General features: G+C 51.6%; 1 protein-coding gene and 1 non-coding gene across 5 annotated transcripts; one reads left to right on the top strand and one right to left on the bottom strand.

The window, feature by feature from the left end:
- The first annotated feature begins 6,498 nt into the window (after positions 1-6,498).
- On the top strand, positions 6,499-6,580 carry LOC118712084. The gene has a single exon (XR_004985958.1). It is a non-coding gene; the product is annotated as a small nucleolar RNA SNORD50 (small nucleolar RNA).
- A 916-nt stretch (positions 6,581-7,496) lies between these two features.
- On the bottom strand, positions 7,497-16,183 carry NAGA (alpha-N-acetylgalactosaminidase). 4 transcript variants are annotated; one of them, XM_036425481.2, is made up of 10 exons: positions 16,051-16,183; positions 15,587-15,671; positions 14,347-14,482; positions 13,678-13,849; positions 13,046-13,223; positions 12,632-12,726; positions 11,799-11,960; positions 9,746-9,943; positions 8,582-8,725; positions 7,497-8,120 (listed from the first exon to the last, which is right to left on the bottom strand). In XM_036425481.2, exons 2-10 carry the CDS (start codon positions 15,600-15,602, stop codon positions 7,986-7,988), a joined length of 1,236 nt encoding a protein of 411 aa, XP_036281374.1. In that variant the 5' UTR covers positions 15,603-15,671; positions 16,051-16,183; the 3' UTR covers positions 7,497-7,985. The 4 variants fall into 4 exon arrangements, with proteins under 4 accessions (XP_036281374.1, XP_045433027.1, XP_045433029.1 ...); XM_045577071.1 differs by having other exon boundaries at positions 14,347-14,485; XM_045577073.1 differs by having other exon boundaries at positions 15,587-15,664; positions 16,051-16,134.
- Positions 16,184-17,923: the final 1,740 nt, after the last annotated feature.

A 17,923-nucleotide genomic window follows, 5' to 3' on the forward strand; every position in this document is an offset into this window, starting at 1 on the left:
CTACTCTTAATTTAGTGCCTTGGCTTCTCGATATCTGTTTCTGAGAAGTACTTGCACATGTACACAAAAATGTAAGTGGAGAGATTTCATTACGTTCACTGTTTCTAACAACACAAAATTAGAAATAACCTATAGGTTTATTAATAGTAAACATTTAAATAAGCCAAGGCACATCCATACTATATATGCAAATCTTCTAAGTCTTATTGTTAAATGAGAAAAGCAAGTTTTAGGAAGTGTATATATAATAGAGAGATTTTCAGTCCCATCAGACTGAATGCCCCCTTTCAGAATTAATATAATGTTTCCTTTACTTCATTGGGATAAAATTTTCAGGCAACTGCATGTGATTCCACACCATTTCAGCCAAAATCAATAGAAGACTATAAATGTGATAGAAGAAGGAATAATAGGCCCTGGCCAGTGGGGCTCAGTTGGTTGAGTTCTGTCCCATGCATCAAGAAAGGCCGCTGGTCAGAGACAAAAGGTAGGGAGTGAGGGGGTTAGGGAACAACCAAAGGACTTGTATGCATGCATATTAGCATATCCAATGGACACAGGCACTGGGGCAGTGGGGTGGGAATGGCTGTGGCGGGGATCAATTAGGGGAAAAGAAGACATAATATAAAACTTTAGACAATAATAAAAAATAAAAATAAATAAAAACAAATTAGGAAGACAGAAAGAAAAAAAGAAAGGTCGCTGGTTAGATTTCCAGTCAGGGCACATGCCCAGGTTTTGGGTTCGATCCCTGCTTGGGTACAAAAGAGAGGCAATCAATTAATGTTTCTCTCTCACATTGATTTTTTTTTTCTCTCCCCATCTCCCTCCCTCCCTCTCTCTCAAATCAATTTTAGAAAAATAATTTGTAGTAAAATTGTAAGTATTTTAACATATAAATTCTCAGATTCTTCAGATACTAGAAGACTAACGAAGTAATCAAGTGGTAACAGTGTGGCCTCTGGGCTGGGGAACTGCATAGCTGGGGAAAAGGAGAGGAGACCTAGATTTTTATTACAAATTTTTAAAGTGCATGTGTGTACTATATGTTTCTATATTGAGAATGAGTTCTTTTAAGTATTTTTATATATACTTTTATTGATTTCAGAGAGGAAGGGAGAGGAGTGGGGGAGAGAGAATCATTGATCCTGCACACACCCTACTGGGGATGGAGCCCACAACCCAGGCATGTGCCCTTGATCAGAATCAAACCTGAGACCCTTCAGTCAGCAGGCCAATGCTCTGTCCACTGAGCCAAACCAACTAGGGCGGAATGAGTAATTTTTAAGCTAAATTAATAGCATGCTAGGCTCTGCCTTGTTTATAAATTGTGCAGTGGCTCCTCACAGCCTTCAGGATAAAGTCCAAACTCCTGGTTTTCACATATATGTAGGTCATATTATGCTCCTTTATATTCAAGACCCTGCAGATTGGCCCCTCCAGTGACCTCTCCAGCTGAGAGCCAGCTGAGCAGAACTAAATGCAGAAGTGCATGGCTTCTGCCTCTGCCTGCCTTCCTACTGCTTGCTACTTATTTTTCAAAAACAGCCAGAAGTTCTTCTAAGAAGCTTGTTCTAAGCTCCCCTTCTTTGCCCTTCTGCCAAGCTTGTATTGTACCCTCAGTGTGTTTCTGACAAAATACTGAACCACCTGGCCATGCCAATCTGCCATGGCCAGGTGGTTCAGTTGGTTGGAGCGTTGACCCATACACCAACAGGTTGTGGATTCAATTCCAGGTCAGGGCACATACCTGGGTTGCAGGTTTGATCCTCAGTTGGAGTGCATATGGGAGACACTAATGGATGTTTCTCTCTCACATCTATATTTCTCTCTCTCTCTCTCTCTCAAATCAATAAAAACTTATCCTTGAGTGAGGATTAAAAACATAACTGGGGCAATCCTGTTGAGATTGTTTGCATGTTCATCTCCCCCACAATCTGTGAGCTCCTTGAGAACAGAGGCCATGTCCCATTACAGGGGCCTAGCAGAAGGCAAGGGCCACAGTGGTACCTAGGTAATATTTGTTGAGTGAGTGAAGACATAAACAAATTGCGATTCTTGACTTAATATACACATGTACAACACATATAAACACTAAGTTCTGGTAACCAGCTGAATATTATAGTTTTCAGAATCAGTTTTGTTAGCATTAGAAGTTAAAATTTCAGAATTTAGAGAAAGCTGTCTTCTGTCTGGCTGGTTGAGTTGAATAGTCCTGAAGGCAGGGTTATATTTCCCCTCTTCCTACCTCACAGCCTTGGTTTATATGGTTCATACTGGCAAAGCCACCTCTGGCAAGGTGGTCCCAGAGCACTCACCTGGGGTTTAAAGGGCTTTGAGTGAGCAAATGATCAGTACTGTAGGTGGGTGCCAGGCAGTGTGCCAAGGCACTTCATATCTCACCTCATCCGGTGAAGTGGGCACTGTTAATAGCTTCATTTTACAGCTAAGCATACTGAAGCTTGCAGATCTAGGAAACGAACGAATTTGCAACTTTGAGTAGTGGAGGCAGAACTTGAACCCAGGCTGACTTTAGGATCTGGGACCCTAGCCTCTCAATGGGGAACCTGCTCCCCAGCATTTTCTTTTTATCCCACAGGTGCCACGCGGTAGGAGAGTTTCCTGTGCATGGAGTGGCCTGATCCTCACCACACGTGTGCGGTCCTGGTGAGCTCTGAGTCCCTTTCCCTGCTGCAGGCTTGATCCCTGGTGGTCAGAGGGCCTGAAAATCAGTGGTGTCAAAGGTGGTAGAGTAGGTTAAAGGAGGGCTCATTTCTCATGAGATCAGATTGGTTCTATGTAAATGAAGTGTGAGTATTGCTGGAAGCCTGAGACTAGCTTTTTCTTTTCTTTCTTTTTTTTTGTAATTGATTTCAGAGAGGAAGGAAGAGGAAGAGAGAAATAGAAACATCAGTGATGAGACAGAATCATGAGAGAGAATAATTGATCGGCTGCCTCCTGCACGTGCCCCACAATGGAGATGGAGCCCACAATCGGGCATGTGCCCTTGACTGGAATCGAACCTGGGACCCTTCAGTCCTCAGGCCGACGCTCTATCCACCAAGCCAAACTGGCTAGGGCAGACCAGCTTTTTCTTGAACCGGCTCAGCTGGCACAGGAAAAAGATAATTTTGACATCTTTGAGTTTTTCACATCCTCATGGCCTCATCCCTTCATCACAGCCTCAGACCTGAAAACTCCACCACATTAATTGTCCAAGTAAAGGGTACTTACTTTTAACTAAATGGTAAAGACTTTGAGAGGGACAGTAATTATGTCAATTGGCTGGCCATTTATTAACTATATTAGTGCTAAGCACCAGCCAGGCGCTTTACATATAAAATTTGTGTGATTGGGATCCAAGGAAAGTGCTTGGATCACAATCACATAGATGAAGACACTGAGGCTGACAGGGAAGCAAATGGCCTAAGGCATACAGCTGGCCAGTAAGTGACAGGACAGGATCTGAACACATTTCCTTTTTCATCCACACACTCATTTATGGAGTGCCTTTTATGTGCTATTTCTGTGTGCTTGGGAGATCAGTGAATAAAATAGATAAAAATTCCTGCTCTTTGGCCAGGCCCAGAGCATCCGGGTCTGGTGTGGCCAGGCCCGGAGCAGCGGCTGCCAGGCTGGGAGCCGCCAGGCCCGAAGCATCCGGGTCTGGTGCGGCCAGGCCTGGAGCAGCGGCTGCCAGGCTGGGAGCGGCCAGGCCCGGAGCAGCCGGGTCTGGTGCGGCCAGGCCCGGAGCAGCAGCAGCCAGGTCCAGAGCAACTAGGTCGGGAGCGGTGGTGACCAGACCCGGAGCAGCTGGTTGTGGAACGAACCAGAGCAACAGAGGCCAGGCCCGGAACAGCTCGCTCTTCGCCTGTCCCTGCCCCACGGCTGCCTCTCAGACATGGCTGGAAACTTTTGTGGGAACTTGAGGGTCTGCTGAATCAAGTGATGAAGGCTTAGATCTGGATGTGTTGAGTTAGTATAGGGCTGGGGTGTTGATCTGTGAGTGCCTTGGGTGGGGCCTGGATGAAGCTGGTTGACCTATTTGGAAATGTCTTTTGTGTGAAATGTATCATTGGGCATGTGGTGGTATTATTGATATGAGAAAATGCTAAGTAACTGATTTAGTATCTGAAAAGGGATTTACTATCGGGGAAAGGGAGGGAGGAAGAGACTGAACATAAACTGCACCTATGGATGAGGACAATGGGGGATGGGGAGGGGGCGGAGGTTGCGGTGGGAACCTGGTGGAGGGGGGAAGAAATGAGGAACCTTTGTAACAATATGAACAATAAAGATTGATTTAAAAAAAAAAAAAAAGTAAAAAAAAAAAATTCCTGCTCTTATGGAGCTTACATTCTAGTAATACTAAGATGCAATCAATGCATATATTATATTATATGATATAATTAGGCATTCCATATTCAAAGACAGATGTTGATAAAAGCTATAAAAAAGAACAAAGTAAGAGATTAGGAGTGCTGTGGCTTGGCAGAAGGAGCAGTATGCAATAGAGATTTGTGAGAAGATAATAGTTGAGTAAAGATTTGAAAGATTCAGGAGGTGAGGGAGCTAGCCCTGCAGACCTGGGGAATAGTGTTTTAGGCAGCTTAATTCCAAAATGCCTTCCCCTACATCCAGTGCCTCAAAACAAATGGGTGTGAGAAGACTCCTCGGAAGGAAAAGCTTGAAAATAGATTGTAGGCCAACCAGAGAGAGGTCTGAACCAGGCCACACAAAACAGCTTGGGGATGGAGACTGATTCCTGGGTCCTCGTTCGAAAACAGGCCTCCTTCTTGCCTACGTCCTGACAACAAAAGAAGTTAAAGTAACTGAAGAGGCAAGGTCACCCTGGTTTCACACCCTCGATTAAACTCCGTTTGCTGTTGCACACCTTTGCTGTGGCCTTGGTCTCTCTGTTTCTGAGGGCATCTGGCCTAGTACTGGCCCCTGAGGACCTCCCAGTAGTCAGCGTGGATGTGCCCAAGCTCTACGTTTTCTGTCTGGGCTCTGCACTTGTCCTGCTTCAACTGTTCATCATCTGATTCCAAGAAAGATGGACCTTCTCATGCTCGCCTCAGTGCTCGTGCCCCTTGACGGAGCACTTGCCTAAGGTGGGGAAGACTGTTCTCCAGTTTTCCATGGAGGGGAGAGCCAGAACAAATCAATGTGAGAGCTTGTACGCTGACCAGTTGTTTGTTGTGCTGCCCAATACTGTGCACTGGGCTTCCTGAGGATCAGTTCTGGTTGAGTATTTACTGAGGCTGCTCTGTGCCAACCCTTTGTTCTGAGAAAACTGACACCTGATCTCAAGCAGTACACAGACTGCCTCAGAGATAGACAATTTCATTATGTTTTGCAAGTGTCCACCCTGTCCTGCCCCTCCCCTCGCAAATATAGGATGGGAGCAGGTAGGTACTTCACCCTCTCCGTGGTCCCCCTGGGGAAGCTGTGTGGACCCCTTCTGTTGGCTTGCTGTGAAGGTCTTCCTTTCCCTGGTTCTCAGCCCTCTGGGCCTTGGAGTGCTTCATTTTGGGAACTGTTTTAGAACTATTTATGCTCAAGCTTGTGCTTTTCCCTTGGACCCAATTCTGGCATTAGACTTCGGGCTTTTACCTGATGACCAATAAGAGAGAGGAATACTCCTAATTCCTGAAAAAGTGCAATGATAGAGGTCTGCCAGCTTTGATAGTCTGTCAGCTTCCTGGAGAAGGGGATGTCTGCATTGTTTTGATGCCGCCACCAGGAAGGCCTTTGGTCTGAACATGTGGTCCATCCTTAGTAAGAAGACTAGCTGTGCCCTTGTGCAATATTTCTTGCCTGTAGATCTTCCTGTTCCCTTCACTGATTGGTTCCTAAAAAGGAGATTGAGGTTTTCTGCTTGGGGTCCAGGTTGGCTGGCCTGCCTGCTGGTCGAACTCCTGGTCGAGGGCACAATTTGCATATTAGCCTTCTATTATATTGGATATACACTGAGTGGCCAGATTACTGTGTGTTCAGAGATCATAATCTGGCCCCTCAGTGTGTACTCTTAGACAGTCCAGAGAGAGGTTCAGACCTCTCTCACTCTGGTTGGCTTAAGGGGATTGGAAGCCAACACTTCTATTCCCACGAGAATAAAACTGAATGAATTATACATCAGTTACTCCTCTTAGATCCATTAGAAGTCATAGGGCAAACTGCTGCCTGCAAAATTAGCGAGATAGATGGATACAGAGTCACAACTCACCCAAAGCAAAAATCTCAGGCAATGAACCTGTCGAAAGAGCCAGTATGAGGGTAGGTAATTTAAACTAATTGATGAATTGGGGAGGCTTTGTGTAGACAAGCTTGAGAGTTAAAAATTTCTGGGTGGGGCCAGTCTTAGGGAGGAACCCACTAGTTATGTGGATTTTACCTCCAGGAGTCCCACCAAGTCTCCACAGTAAAGAGAGGAAAAATCCCCTTGTGCTTCTGGCAAGAGAAATGGAAGGAATAGCTATTTTGAAAATACAACTTTATCTATGATTATCTTATCCTGAACCTGAATTTCTGTTGCAAAAAAAACAATATATGCCGAAACCAGTTTGGCTCAGTGGATGGAGCGTCGGTCTGCGGACTGAAAGGTCCCAGGTTCGATTCCGGTTAAGGGCATGTACCTTGGTTGCAGGCACATCTCCAGTAGGGGATGTGCAGGAGGCAGCTTATCGATGTTTCTCTCTCATCGATGTTTCTGATTCTCTATCCTTCTTCCTTCCTCCCTGTAAAAAAATCAATAGAATATATTTAAAAAAAAAAAAGAAAAAAAGAAAGAGGAACTGAAAGGTGCTTAGGGCAACCATGCAAAACTCTTTAGCACATCAGGCCTTTCAGGGTGCAGCAGAGGGGCTGGTGAGGGGGGTCATGGCCACTAGAGCCTGGACCATCTGAATGGCGTGGGGAAGGGCAAGACAAAGAGGGCCTGGGACCATCGCTGCTCTGCCTCACTGCGTTGTCACACCACCACCACTGCGTTGGGCAGAGCAGGGATGGCTCCCTGGTGTGAGGCAAGTCTGGACTGTCTAAGTACACACTGAGTGGCCAGATTATAATGATCTCTGAACACATAGTAATCTGGCCACTCAGATTATATCCAATATAATAGAAGGCTAATATGCAAACTGTCGCCTCGACCAGGAGTTCGACCAGCAGGCAGGCCAGCCAACTGCCCATGTCCCCTCCCCCTGGCCAGGCTGGCTGGACCCCACCCATGCACAAATTCATGCACTGGGCCTCATATAAATACACACACACACACACATACACACACTGAGTGGTCAGATAATTATGCGTTCAGAGATCATAATAATCTGGCCACTCAGTGTAATCTGCAGGTCATTTTGGAAAATGAGGGACAGAAGATGCCCCACATCTTCTATGTGAGGTCAGATTTGAAACCGGCACCCTGTGTAGTGCCACTCAGAGTCATTGAAGGTGCCCATTGGCCCAGGACCATGTTACAACTATTGTATTTGATGAAAGAACAGCTTTATTGGTGACCTGAGGGAGCCAAGGTCACTCCCGTGGAGTATCAGCCTGCAAGGTCTCCTCTGGGCAGGAAAGCCAATTGTGATTCATGGAAGTTCCTGACAAGAGGTCACATCTCCACTCCTAATTATAAGAAAAATTCCAAATCTTGATTTCAGAGTCAACAGAAGGTCAGAGGCTGGAGTCCTGATGGGTATCAGTGCCCCTGCCTATGGCAGCTTAGGCTGCCGAGTGGTTCAGCGACATCTGTGGAGCTGTGCAGACAAGGCTAGAGGCCAGGAGGCCACAGGAAAGTGCCCAAGACAAGTTTCCAAGAGGGTTCACACTTGAGCAGCCCTTTGAGTGCACTTTGGGTCCGACTGGGTCGGTCGCCACGCGGGCCTGGGCAGCAGAGAACCTCGCCTACTGGCCCTTGGCACGCCGAGGCTCCATGGTCTGGGTGCAGCGGTGCTGTACAGCCTGTCCCATGTGTCAGCTCCTCATTGCGGAGGTGTTCCCAGCTTCCCGACAGGATACAGGTACCACATCACCACCCCCGAAGGGTTGATGATCACTGTGAAGATGGTTTCAGTCCGGAGGCCACTGATAATGCCACCCGTGTAGACATCCTGGGCCTGCAGCAGGGAGGACAGAAGCAGTGGCACCATAAGAAGAGCCAGGCAGGGGACACAGAAGCCTGGCCTCTGGCCTGTCTGTGCTGGGCCTCCAGTGTGTACTGCAGAAGTGGGAGCCGTGACTCTGTCACTTCTCCACTGGCACAGCCAGCTGATGCCCAGACGTAGGCAGTGGTGAAAGCCTCGTCCACAGAGAACCTGAGCACCGTGCAGCAAGGGCTGACCAGTGAGGGGAGGAGCATGGCCTCCGTGGGTAACCAGACTCATTTATACGCAGTAATCTTGTTTGCTTAGCCTGAAGATGCCAGTGCAGAGCAGCACCAGCCTTGGCCCTCAGTGCCCGCCGCTGTCCTTGAGCACCTGCCCAGGACCCAGGGCCCACGGCTCGGGGGGCCTGTGTGAGGCCCACCCCCAGCACCGCCTCCCAGGGAAACGGGGCACTCCCTCCCGCAGGGGCTCACCTCATACAAGCTGGAGCTGGTGAAGTTGAGCAGGGAGAGGGACCAGCGGAAGCGGTAAGGCATATCCGTCCTGCGGCTGAAGAAGACCACGGCGTAGGCATTGTTGTCCAGGGGCCGCAGGAACACTTCGATGAGGGACTTCGTCTGGGACAGAAGATGGCTGCTGCTGGGGTTCCTGCTCAGGCAGGCCCTCAAGTCCCCTTCCTGGCCCTCCCTGGAGCCCTGGGTCCCCCTCCCCAGCCCACAGTTTCATTCCACACAAAAGCTTAGTGGGGGGGGGGGGGGCCGAGGGTGATACCACAGCCCTCCAGTACCCCAACTTATCTAACACTACTTTCCTTCCTCTCCCTGACTTGGCAGATGCTCCCCAACACTTCCTGTGTCCAGCCCCATGCCAGGACATAGGCAGTACTGCATGAGGTCCTGCCTCAGAGTGCGCATAGGATGATGGGAGGGACAGATGGGGAGAGCTGCTGCACTGGAGTGGCTAGTGGGATGAGGCGCTCTGCCCTGAGCAGCCAGGAGCATGAACCCCTCCTCCCCGGCCTGGCAGGGATCAGTTACCTCCTCTGGGCCTCGCCACCTCAGCAGGCGCACCTACAGGTGTGTAGGGTTGTAGAGAGGGAAGGAGTGTGCAAAGAGCAGGAACTTGGGCAACACTTGGAATCAGGTCCTGTTGTGCTATTTACTAATGATGGGGCCTTGAGCTAAGTTCTTAGACTCTTCAAATCTCAGTTTCCTCTTTTGTAAAACAGGGAAGGAGTATCACTCTTGTGAGGAAATGTATCTAGAATGCCCAGCACACAGTAGGCGATCAATAAATAGTAGACACCGGTACGAGTAATAGTTGTAATTCCTTGGCTCATACAACTCCTAAACACTGTAGGGAAGTCCCCGGTTCTCCATCAGACATCACAGTTCTCTGCCAGACACTTATACTTCCTACCTGCGAGGCCTCACTGTCCCCTGTGCACTGCATCGTGACATCTCCCTTCCCCAAACCCCATGAGCTGTCCTGCTCTGGCCCTGCCCTCACCAGGCAAGTGGGGGACAGTTGGAATAGCCCCCAGTAGACTTCAACTGAATGCACCCAGCCTTGCAGGCTCGTTCTCAGGGGAGCCTAGTCCCTCAGTCTCCCTTTTCTTCCCACACACACCACAATACCTTGAGAATCCTGCGTCCCTGGATGCCTAAGGGATCCTGGTTGATTTTGATCATGAGTGGGTTCTGCAGAATGTCCTTGTTCTGGGCGGAGATGGTCCGCAGGTCTGTGGATATGAAGAGGGGGGCCGCCAGCACTGTCCACAGGGCCATCTGGGCCCGAGCTTGCTCGAAACTGAGGCCAAAGTTCCCAATGAGCAGCTAGGGGCAGAGGAGAGAAGTGGTCAGCCCTGCCCTCTTCAGTGGGGAGGGTACAGGCACCAACCCCAAGCAGCCCCAAGGAGCTGAAGTAGCTGAAGCAAGTGAAGATGGAGGTGGAGGCACGGCCACATGGGAGCCTGGTTTGGCAAACGCCATTCCCTAGCAGTGTGGTCTCAGGATGAGTTGAGTCACTTTCCATTTGAGCCTCAGCTGCTTATTTCACACAAAAAAAGGGGGTGGCCAAGACCGGTTTGGCTCAATGGATAGAACGTCAGCTTGGGGACTGAAGGGACCCGGGTTCGATTCCGGTCAAGGGCATGTACCTTGGTTGCGGGCATATCCCCAGTAGGGGATGTGCAGGAGGCAGCTGATCAATGACTCTCTCATGATGTTTCTGGCTCTCTTATCTCTCTCCCTTCCTCTCTGTACAAAATCAATAAAATATATTTAAAAAAAAGGGGGGGGGGGTGCTGGCCATGTCACAGGTTGTTCAGATGATCCAATGGGATCTATTGCCAAAAGCATTTGTAAACTGAAACACACAAGTCAAGAAACACAGCCAGGGTGGCAGTGGTAGGAAACCAGGACCAGAGCCGGACAGAGTCCCTGCTCTTGCCGGTAGCCACCACCTGCCCTACCCACTGACCCAGGGCAACCAATCCAGATGGGACACGAACGATTACTGCTCACCCAACATTGTTACCTACTGAGTGTTACCAATGTAACTAAGCATGTACATGTGCCAAGCTGTGCCACGCATCTTAAAGGGTCATCCATTTCACCCTCCAAACAGCCCTACAGATAAGGTGGCTCCTGTTAATATTTTCATTTTCCAATTGACAAAACGAAGGCACAAGGAGTCCGCCAACCAATGTTTCATTCTCACACTGATGTTTCTCTCTCTCTCAAAATCAATAAAAAAATATCTTAAAAGATATGCCAAAACCGGTTTGGCTCAGTGGTAGAGCGTCAGTCTACAGACTGAAAGGTCCCAGGTTCGATTCTGGTCAAGGGCATGTACCTTGGTTGCGGGCACATCCCCGGTAGGGGGTGTGCAAGAGGCAGCTGATTGATGTTTCTCTCTCATCGATGTTTCTAGCTCTCTATCTCTCTCCCTTCCTCTCTGTAAAAAATCAATAAAATATATATAAAAAAATATTTTAAGAGAGAAAAATTACTAAAACACACACACACACGGAGGCACAGAGAAAATTAAGCCACTTGCCTAAGGAACATGGCAGAGCTGGAGCTAGAACCCTAAGGCAGGCCGATTTCTGTTTCTCCAGATGCCCCCCTAACTGGCCAGTATTTATATTATTTTAATCATCACTGGTATTAAATGCTTGACTAAATGAAGAAGAGACAGCTATAAAACTCTAAGACAAATTGTAAAAATATTGAAGTCACCAGGCCTATGAGTGAGGTGGGGCCGGTTCTGCCGGTGGAGGCTCTGCAGGAGGGTGACAGGGTGCAGGGCACTGAGAGAAGGGTTGGAGGCAGCCTGGGTGAGGACAGGCTCTGGAAGGAATGGACAGAATTTGGGAACTATTCATGTTTTTCACTCTGCAGAGGAATGAGGTCTCACTTAGAGTCACGGCAGACCAAGTTCTCAAGTGTCAAGCAGCAGAATTGCCTGGGAAGACTGTCAACAATGGGCATTCCCAGGCCCTCTCCCAACATTCTGATCCAGAAGGTGGGGGTGGGACGGGGCCCTGGGAACAGAATTGTAAGTAAGCTCCAAGGCAAGCCATGCAGCTGGTTCAGACACTGATCTAGAACCCGGCAGTGAGCGGCCAGAGAGAGGGAGCAAGTCCATCACGGGGATGGGCCCTGGGACATCCCCCCACGTTGGTACCATGTCTGGGTCGTTCCAGTGTCCGGGGCCTGCCACTGGCTGCAGAATGTCCTGATGGTCCATAAACCAGTCCAGGATGGAGAGCACACTGCTCCAGGAGTCCTGGATGTCATCATAGTTGCGCCACAGGTTACAGACCTCTGCCAGCTCACTGTAGTTCACCTGGGTGTCAGGGAGGCAGAGTCCGCACAGGAGTCACCCTCTGCTGCCCAGAGGCTGCGCAGGGGCTGGGAGGCTCAGCAGGAGACAAGAGGGTGGAGAAGGCAGAGAACCAACCCTCGCTTGTCCAGGAATGACAATGGCCCTGCTCTGGGGCTGCCTGGGCCTCCACTCCACGGATGCTGGTGCCAGAAGCCTGTCCTGCCCTTCCATGCTATCTGGGGTCAAGCCCAGGGTACACCACCAGCATCCCTGCTGCACACCCACCCTGTGTTCCTGCAGTGAGTCTCACCCTCTGCCAGCGTTCTCCCTCAGTTCTGACCGCACCCTTTCTGGTGCCCTAAGTGCTCAGACACCCACAGACTCTTCTGACACGGGCCCCACCTGCCTATCCTCACCAGCCTTCTGGATCTCCTAGCCCACTCAGAACAGCCCAGGTTCTGACCACTGGATGGGTGTGGTGTGCCTGCACATCACGTGATTCCCATGCCGTCAGCCCACCTACCAGGTGCCTCTTCTCTAAGACCCCAGGCTGCCTGAGGTGCCCTCTGGGGTCTTAGGACCTTCTCTCTAGACCTACGAATCAGCACGTGGGCAACTCTGGCGAGAGCAGCACAGGAGGGGAGGAGGCAGGTGTGGGGGACACTGCCAGGTGGGCACACAGAATGGCTTACCAAGGGGGGGAGGCCCCCTTCATAGGCTGGCCAGCTGCAGGAGAAGGCGATGGGGCGGCCTGTAGCATTCAGGGCAGCAGCCATCATGGGGTACCCTGGAGAAGTCCAACCCCCACATTTCAGGCCCGAGGAAGTGCAGGAAACAACCCAGGACCTCAACCCAAATATTCTCCCACCAAAGGTGAGGAAACGGGGGCTCAACAGAGGTGCTCCCCTGTGCCCAGTGCTCCAAACACTCCCGGGGGGCATGGTGCCAGCCATCTGTAGGGAGCTGGGAGCCCTGGGTGAGGGGAACTGGGAGACACCACCTCCGAGGAGCCATACAGACAGACAGGCTCAGCCAGGTGGACACAGGCACCTCCATGGCCACCCCTCCCTGTCCACCTGAAGGCCCCAGCCAGCTGAGCGACTCACCCTTGGCCCGTTCCTCCGGGGTCGAGAAGCAGCCATCCAGCTTCAGCATGTCTACCTTCCACTCGGCGAAGGTGTGAGCATCCTGGACCACCTTGTCTAGCGTGGTGCCTGGAAAGCCCATGCAGGTGAAATTGCCCATGTCCTCGTAGATGCCCAGCTGTAGGCCCAGGGAGTGAGCCTGCGGGGAGCCAAGGACACAGTGGGCTCAGGCAGGACCCTCAGGGAGCCACCTCACAGGCCCATCTGGCCCAGCCCCATCAAACCTTCCACGGTGCCCAGTGGCCAAGGAGAGGGCTCCGCTTGCTGGCTGGCCTCGGCCAGCGCCGGTCTTCCCCTCCCTCCAACACACATGCTGGGCTGATTCTTGCCTCTACGCCTTCGCTTCTGCCATCCCCTCTGCCTTAAATGTCATCTCTCCGGTATCATCTCAAGAACTGCCTTCTCTTTGGAGAACTTTCCTGAAATCCCAGGTGGATGAGATGCCCTTCCTGGCTCCCTCCACCACTGAGGGCCAAAACTAGAGATTTGGCCGGGTTCTCAGACAAGGATTGTGGAAATAGAGCCCTAAGCAGGGTGAGGTGGAAAGACTGATCGGCCCCCAGGCCAAGGGGCAGGGCTGGGGTGGGGCTCACATAGTCCGCCAGGAAGGCAATGCCGTTGGGGAAGCGCTTGGGACTGGGCATCAGGCGGCCTTTGGCATCGCGCCCACCAATCCAGCAGTCGTCAATGTTGAGGTAGGTGTAGCCCAGGTCCCGCCATCCGTCCTGTGCCAGCCGGTCAGCCATATCCAAGAAGAGCCGCTCACTGGCAAGAGGAGCAGGGGTGGAGCAGCTTAGCGGCCTAGCATGTTCCTCATCAGATGCTCTGCGTGTGAATCCAGACTCCAAGAACCTTGGCCTTGGGGTCAGCAGCAGACTAAGCCAGGTGACAATTGTAAATGACCCCAGGCAGGGTCAGGAGCCATAAGCAGGGATGGTCTAGCCCCCAGGCCAAGGGGCAGGACTGAGCTGAGGAGAGGGGGTAAGGAAGTACAGTGAGGTCTGGCCTAACCTTCCCAGTTATCTCCTTTTGATTATCTCAGGGGCTGGGTTCCTGCCCCACACACCTGACAAGCCCCACTGGGGCCCCAAGCTTGTCACGAGGTTGTCAAATGTCCCAAAAGTCACCGACTGCAGCCTCTCTGGGGTGGGAGATGAGGGGTGGGGATCTGACCCTGTCCTCTTTTCTCGCTGACTCTCTCCTCCCTGCCCCCACCCTGCAGGGCCGGGGCACAGCTTGTCAGGGGTGTGGTGCTCACTCACCTGATGCAGTTCTCTGGATCCTCTTCACAGTCAATGTTGCAGCGAAAGCGTTCCCAGGCCAGCCAGCCCATGGGTGGCCTCCGCATGAGCCCGTTCTCCAGCACCAGCACCTGGCCCACCAGGGCCAGCAAGGGTGCTGCTGTAGGAGGGTTGGCGATGACCATGATGGCTCCCATGGCCCTGGCCCCCGCCCGACCCCCTCTGCAGGCTGCCGGCCTGCACACTAGAGGAGCAACTCCTGGGCTTGAGGGGGACCTGGCTCTTCCTGCCCCCGCCGGCTCCTGCATGCAGTGAGTGAGCAGATGGTGCCGGGAGCAGGTCAGTGTGTTTGAGGCCTGGGCACGTCCCCACTTGCTGCTGTTGGCACAGCAGTGCTAGGATTAGCAAAAACTAACAGCTATCCTCTCTATACCCAGACCAACTCCATTACACAGAACTCACAGTGCCCTGTAGCTGGATTCAGGTCTCCTGAGTCCCACCCAGGTCTTTGCTCTCCACCACTGATCCCCAAGAGACCTCGAAGGGGTAAAGAGACCAGCCAGGCCCTCGCTGACTTGGCTCAGTGGATAGAGCGTCAGCCGCAGACTGAAGAGTCCTGGATTCGATTCTGGTCAAGGGCACGTACCCGGGTTGCGGGCTTCATCCGCATGAGGGGGCGTGCAGGAGGCAGCGGATGGATGATTCTCTCATTGATGTTTCTCTCTCTCCCTCCCCCTTCCTCTCTGAAATCAATAAAAATATTTTAAAAAATATTTAAAAGAAGAAAAAAGCATATAAGTACAACTAATGGACACAAAACTCTGGGGAGGGAGGGTATGTGGGGGGGCAATGTTAAAATATGTACACAGATAATAATTTAATTAAAAAAATAAATAAATAAAAGAAGAAAAAAAAAGAGGTGAGCCAGGTGGGACCTGCACCCCAGGGTGAGCCCTTTTCCTCTTGGGCCTCAGTTTCCTTATCTGTAAAATGGAGTTAATGTACGGACTTTACAGGGCTGTTCTCAGCACATATTGATATCACGTAAGGTTGAGTCTCTCATTTTAGAGGGGAACTGATTCCTCAGGGGGAGTTCCTTCTCTCCCCGCCCAGCTCCAAGAATAAGAGGAAGACGTCTCCCACACCCATACCCACATCAGGGGAGGAGGCCCAGACACCAGAGGGCTGGACTCTGGCCAGGCATCCCCCACCCCCAGCTGGTCACCGGCCCTCCGGAAGCCACCTCCTCCCATGTAGTTACCTGTCTTCCACAGCATTTCTGTGCACTCAGCGTCTCGGGAGAGGCCCAGATCTGCTTTACAACTTTATATGCTGGGCTCTGGAAGCTAAGAAAGGTTAGGAAAGTACGGGCGCCAGTACCGCCCGACTAGCCCTGCGGCCTTCAACCCTGGGCGGGGACTCCCCAGGCCGCCTCAGGGCCCCCACCCCCGGCCCAGCCATCACTCCCTCTTCCTTCGGAAACACTGAACAATGTGTCTCGGCCATCAGACCTCCCCCCGTGTCCCCCGCCCCCTGCAGCGCTGGGCGCCCCGAGAGTCGGAGGGCGGCCCTCCTCCGGCAGCCCCGGCTCCTGGTGGCCCAGGAAGAGGGGAGACGCCAGGCCCAGACCGGGCTCCGGACTCCTCCCGGGTCCGGGAGGCCGCCTCTGGCCGCGGCCACAGCGCGGGGACCCGCACCCCAGAGGGCCCGGCCCGCGGCACTCACCTGCCGCCGCCTCCGACCCCCACAGCGCCCGCCCCCGCAGAGCCGCGAAGCCCTGCAGCCGCCGGATTCTGCGAACTGGTTCCAGAGGGGCGGGGCCTGACGGCGGCCCGCCTTCCCCCGGAGCCAATCAGAAGCCCTCCAGCAGCGCCGGGCCCCGCCCCCTGAGGAACCTCCCTCAGCCCCGCCCCCTGGGCTCCCGCGGACTCCGCGCAAAGGGGGAACCTGCTGCGCCGCCCGCCCGGCTCCCCCAGCTAGACCTTTCTCCTGTGCGGGGCCTGTGGGCAGGGAAGTGTCTGTAGACGCGCAGTAACCAGCTGTGGCGTGGGTACCTGCTGAGGGCTTTGTTAAGGGGGAGTGAGCCTGCCTGGTTTGGCTCAGTGGATAGCACATGTGTCAAACACAAGGCCCGTGGGCCAAATCCGTCCCGCCAGGCCTTGCAATGTGGCCCGCACCGCGCTGTCATCACTGCACTCCGCTGCGTTTCCATCACAATGACAGTTTATGACTGTTCAGTAAACCATTCGGCCCTCGATTTAGGCTGGATTTTAGATTTTGGCCCCTTCTCTGATTGAGTTCGACACCCCTAGGATAGAGCATAGGCCTGCGGAATTCAGGGTCCTGGATTTGATTCCGGGCTGGGGGCGTGCAGGAGGCAGCAGATCAATGATTTTTCTCTCATCATTGATGTTTCTCTAGCTCCCTCTCCTTTCCTAAAAGGAAACCCATAAAAATATAATTTTTAAAAGAAGAGGAAATGGTGCCGAAACCGGTTTGGCTCAGTGGTAGAGCGTCGGTCTGCGGACTGAAAGGTCCCAGGTTCGATTCTGATCAAGGGCACATACATTGGATGCAGGCACATCCCAGTAGGGGGTGTGCAAGAAGCAGCTGGTCGATGTTTCTCTCTCATCGTTTCTCTCTCATCGTTTCTCTCTCATCGATGTTTCTAGCTCTCTCTCCCTCTCTCCTCCTCTCTGTAAAAAATCAATAAAATATATTTAAAGAAAAAAAAGAAGAAGAAGAGGAAATGAGGGGATACCCTGATTCCCCACCCATTCTCCTCCCAAGTTTATGTTTTCATCTTCCGCTACAGGTTTTGAGAGTCTTATATCACAGGGTCTTGAGTGAGCTGTTGTAGAGTTAGCCAGGCTGCTGTGGAGAGAATAACTGTGGTTGAAATGTAAGTGGCTGCACTAATCCAGGCAAGATGGGATGGGGCTGGAAGTAGCGAGATGGCCAGATTCAGACACAACAGACCTCAGAGCCATTGCACTGGCTGCTCCCTCTGCTTGAACACTCTTCCTCCTGGCGTGACTGGCTCTATCATTTCCTTTAAGTGTTTCTCAAACGTCACCTTCTCAATGAAGCCCGCCCTGATTATCCTATTTAAAACTCAACCTCCCCATTCCCACAAGTTCATCTCCCTTACCATGTTCTATATTTCCTGCACCATGTATTATCTTCTAACACATTTGTTACGGTTTACGTTATTAATTGAGTAAAATGTAGTGAGGGGTATAGGTAATACACAAGAAATGAAAGCATGAGTGTAGGCAGGTTTCTATAGTGGTTGGTGCTATGATGGGCATGCCACACAACCTGGGAGGTGACAGACAGAGGGTAGGTGACAGGGTTTAAACAGGCCTCCCTATGATGTGCTACTTTGGCAGGCGGATTATTCTGAGCTGAAGGCAAAATAGGAGAAACTTCTGCACTCCCACAGCTACCTAGAAGAATTTAAATTAGGAGCCTTGCCCATACAGAGTTATTACCAGATATAACGTTTTATGGCCGATCTCTATGGCACGGCAAACATCTGCTCCACTTATCAACCTGTGAACTCTTATAGCTCTCCTCCCTCTGAAGCCCAGGCCTC

Source organism: Pipistrellus kuhlii, unplaced genomic scaffold (assembly GCF_014108245.1).
Source record: "Pipistrellus kuhlii isolate mPipKuh1 unplaced genomic scaffold, mPipKuh1.p scaffold_m20_p_81, whole genome shotgun sequence".
NCBI classification, from domain to species: domain Eukaryota; kingdom Metazoa; phylum Chordata; class Mammalia; order Chiroptera; family Vespertilionidae; genus Pipistrellus; species Pipistrellus kuhlii.

Bases quoted from the DNA above. Each gene is read 5' to 3' on its own strand.
- NAGA (XM_045577071.1), bottom strand. The intron at 12,727-13,045 runs GTGAGTCGCTCA...GGACTTCTCCAG, and splicing joins CCCGGAGGAACGGGCCAAGG to GGTACCCCATGATGGCTGCT. The intron at 11,961-12,631 runs GTAAGCCATTCT...CCTGACACCCAG, and splicing joins AAGGGGGCCTCCCCCCCTTG to GTGAACTACAGTGAGCTGGC.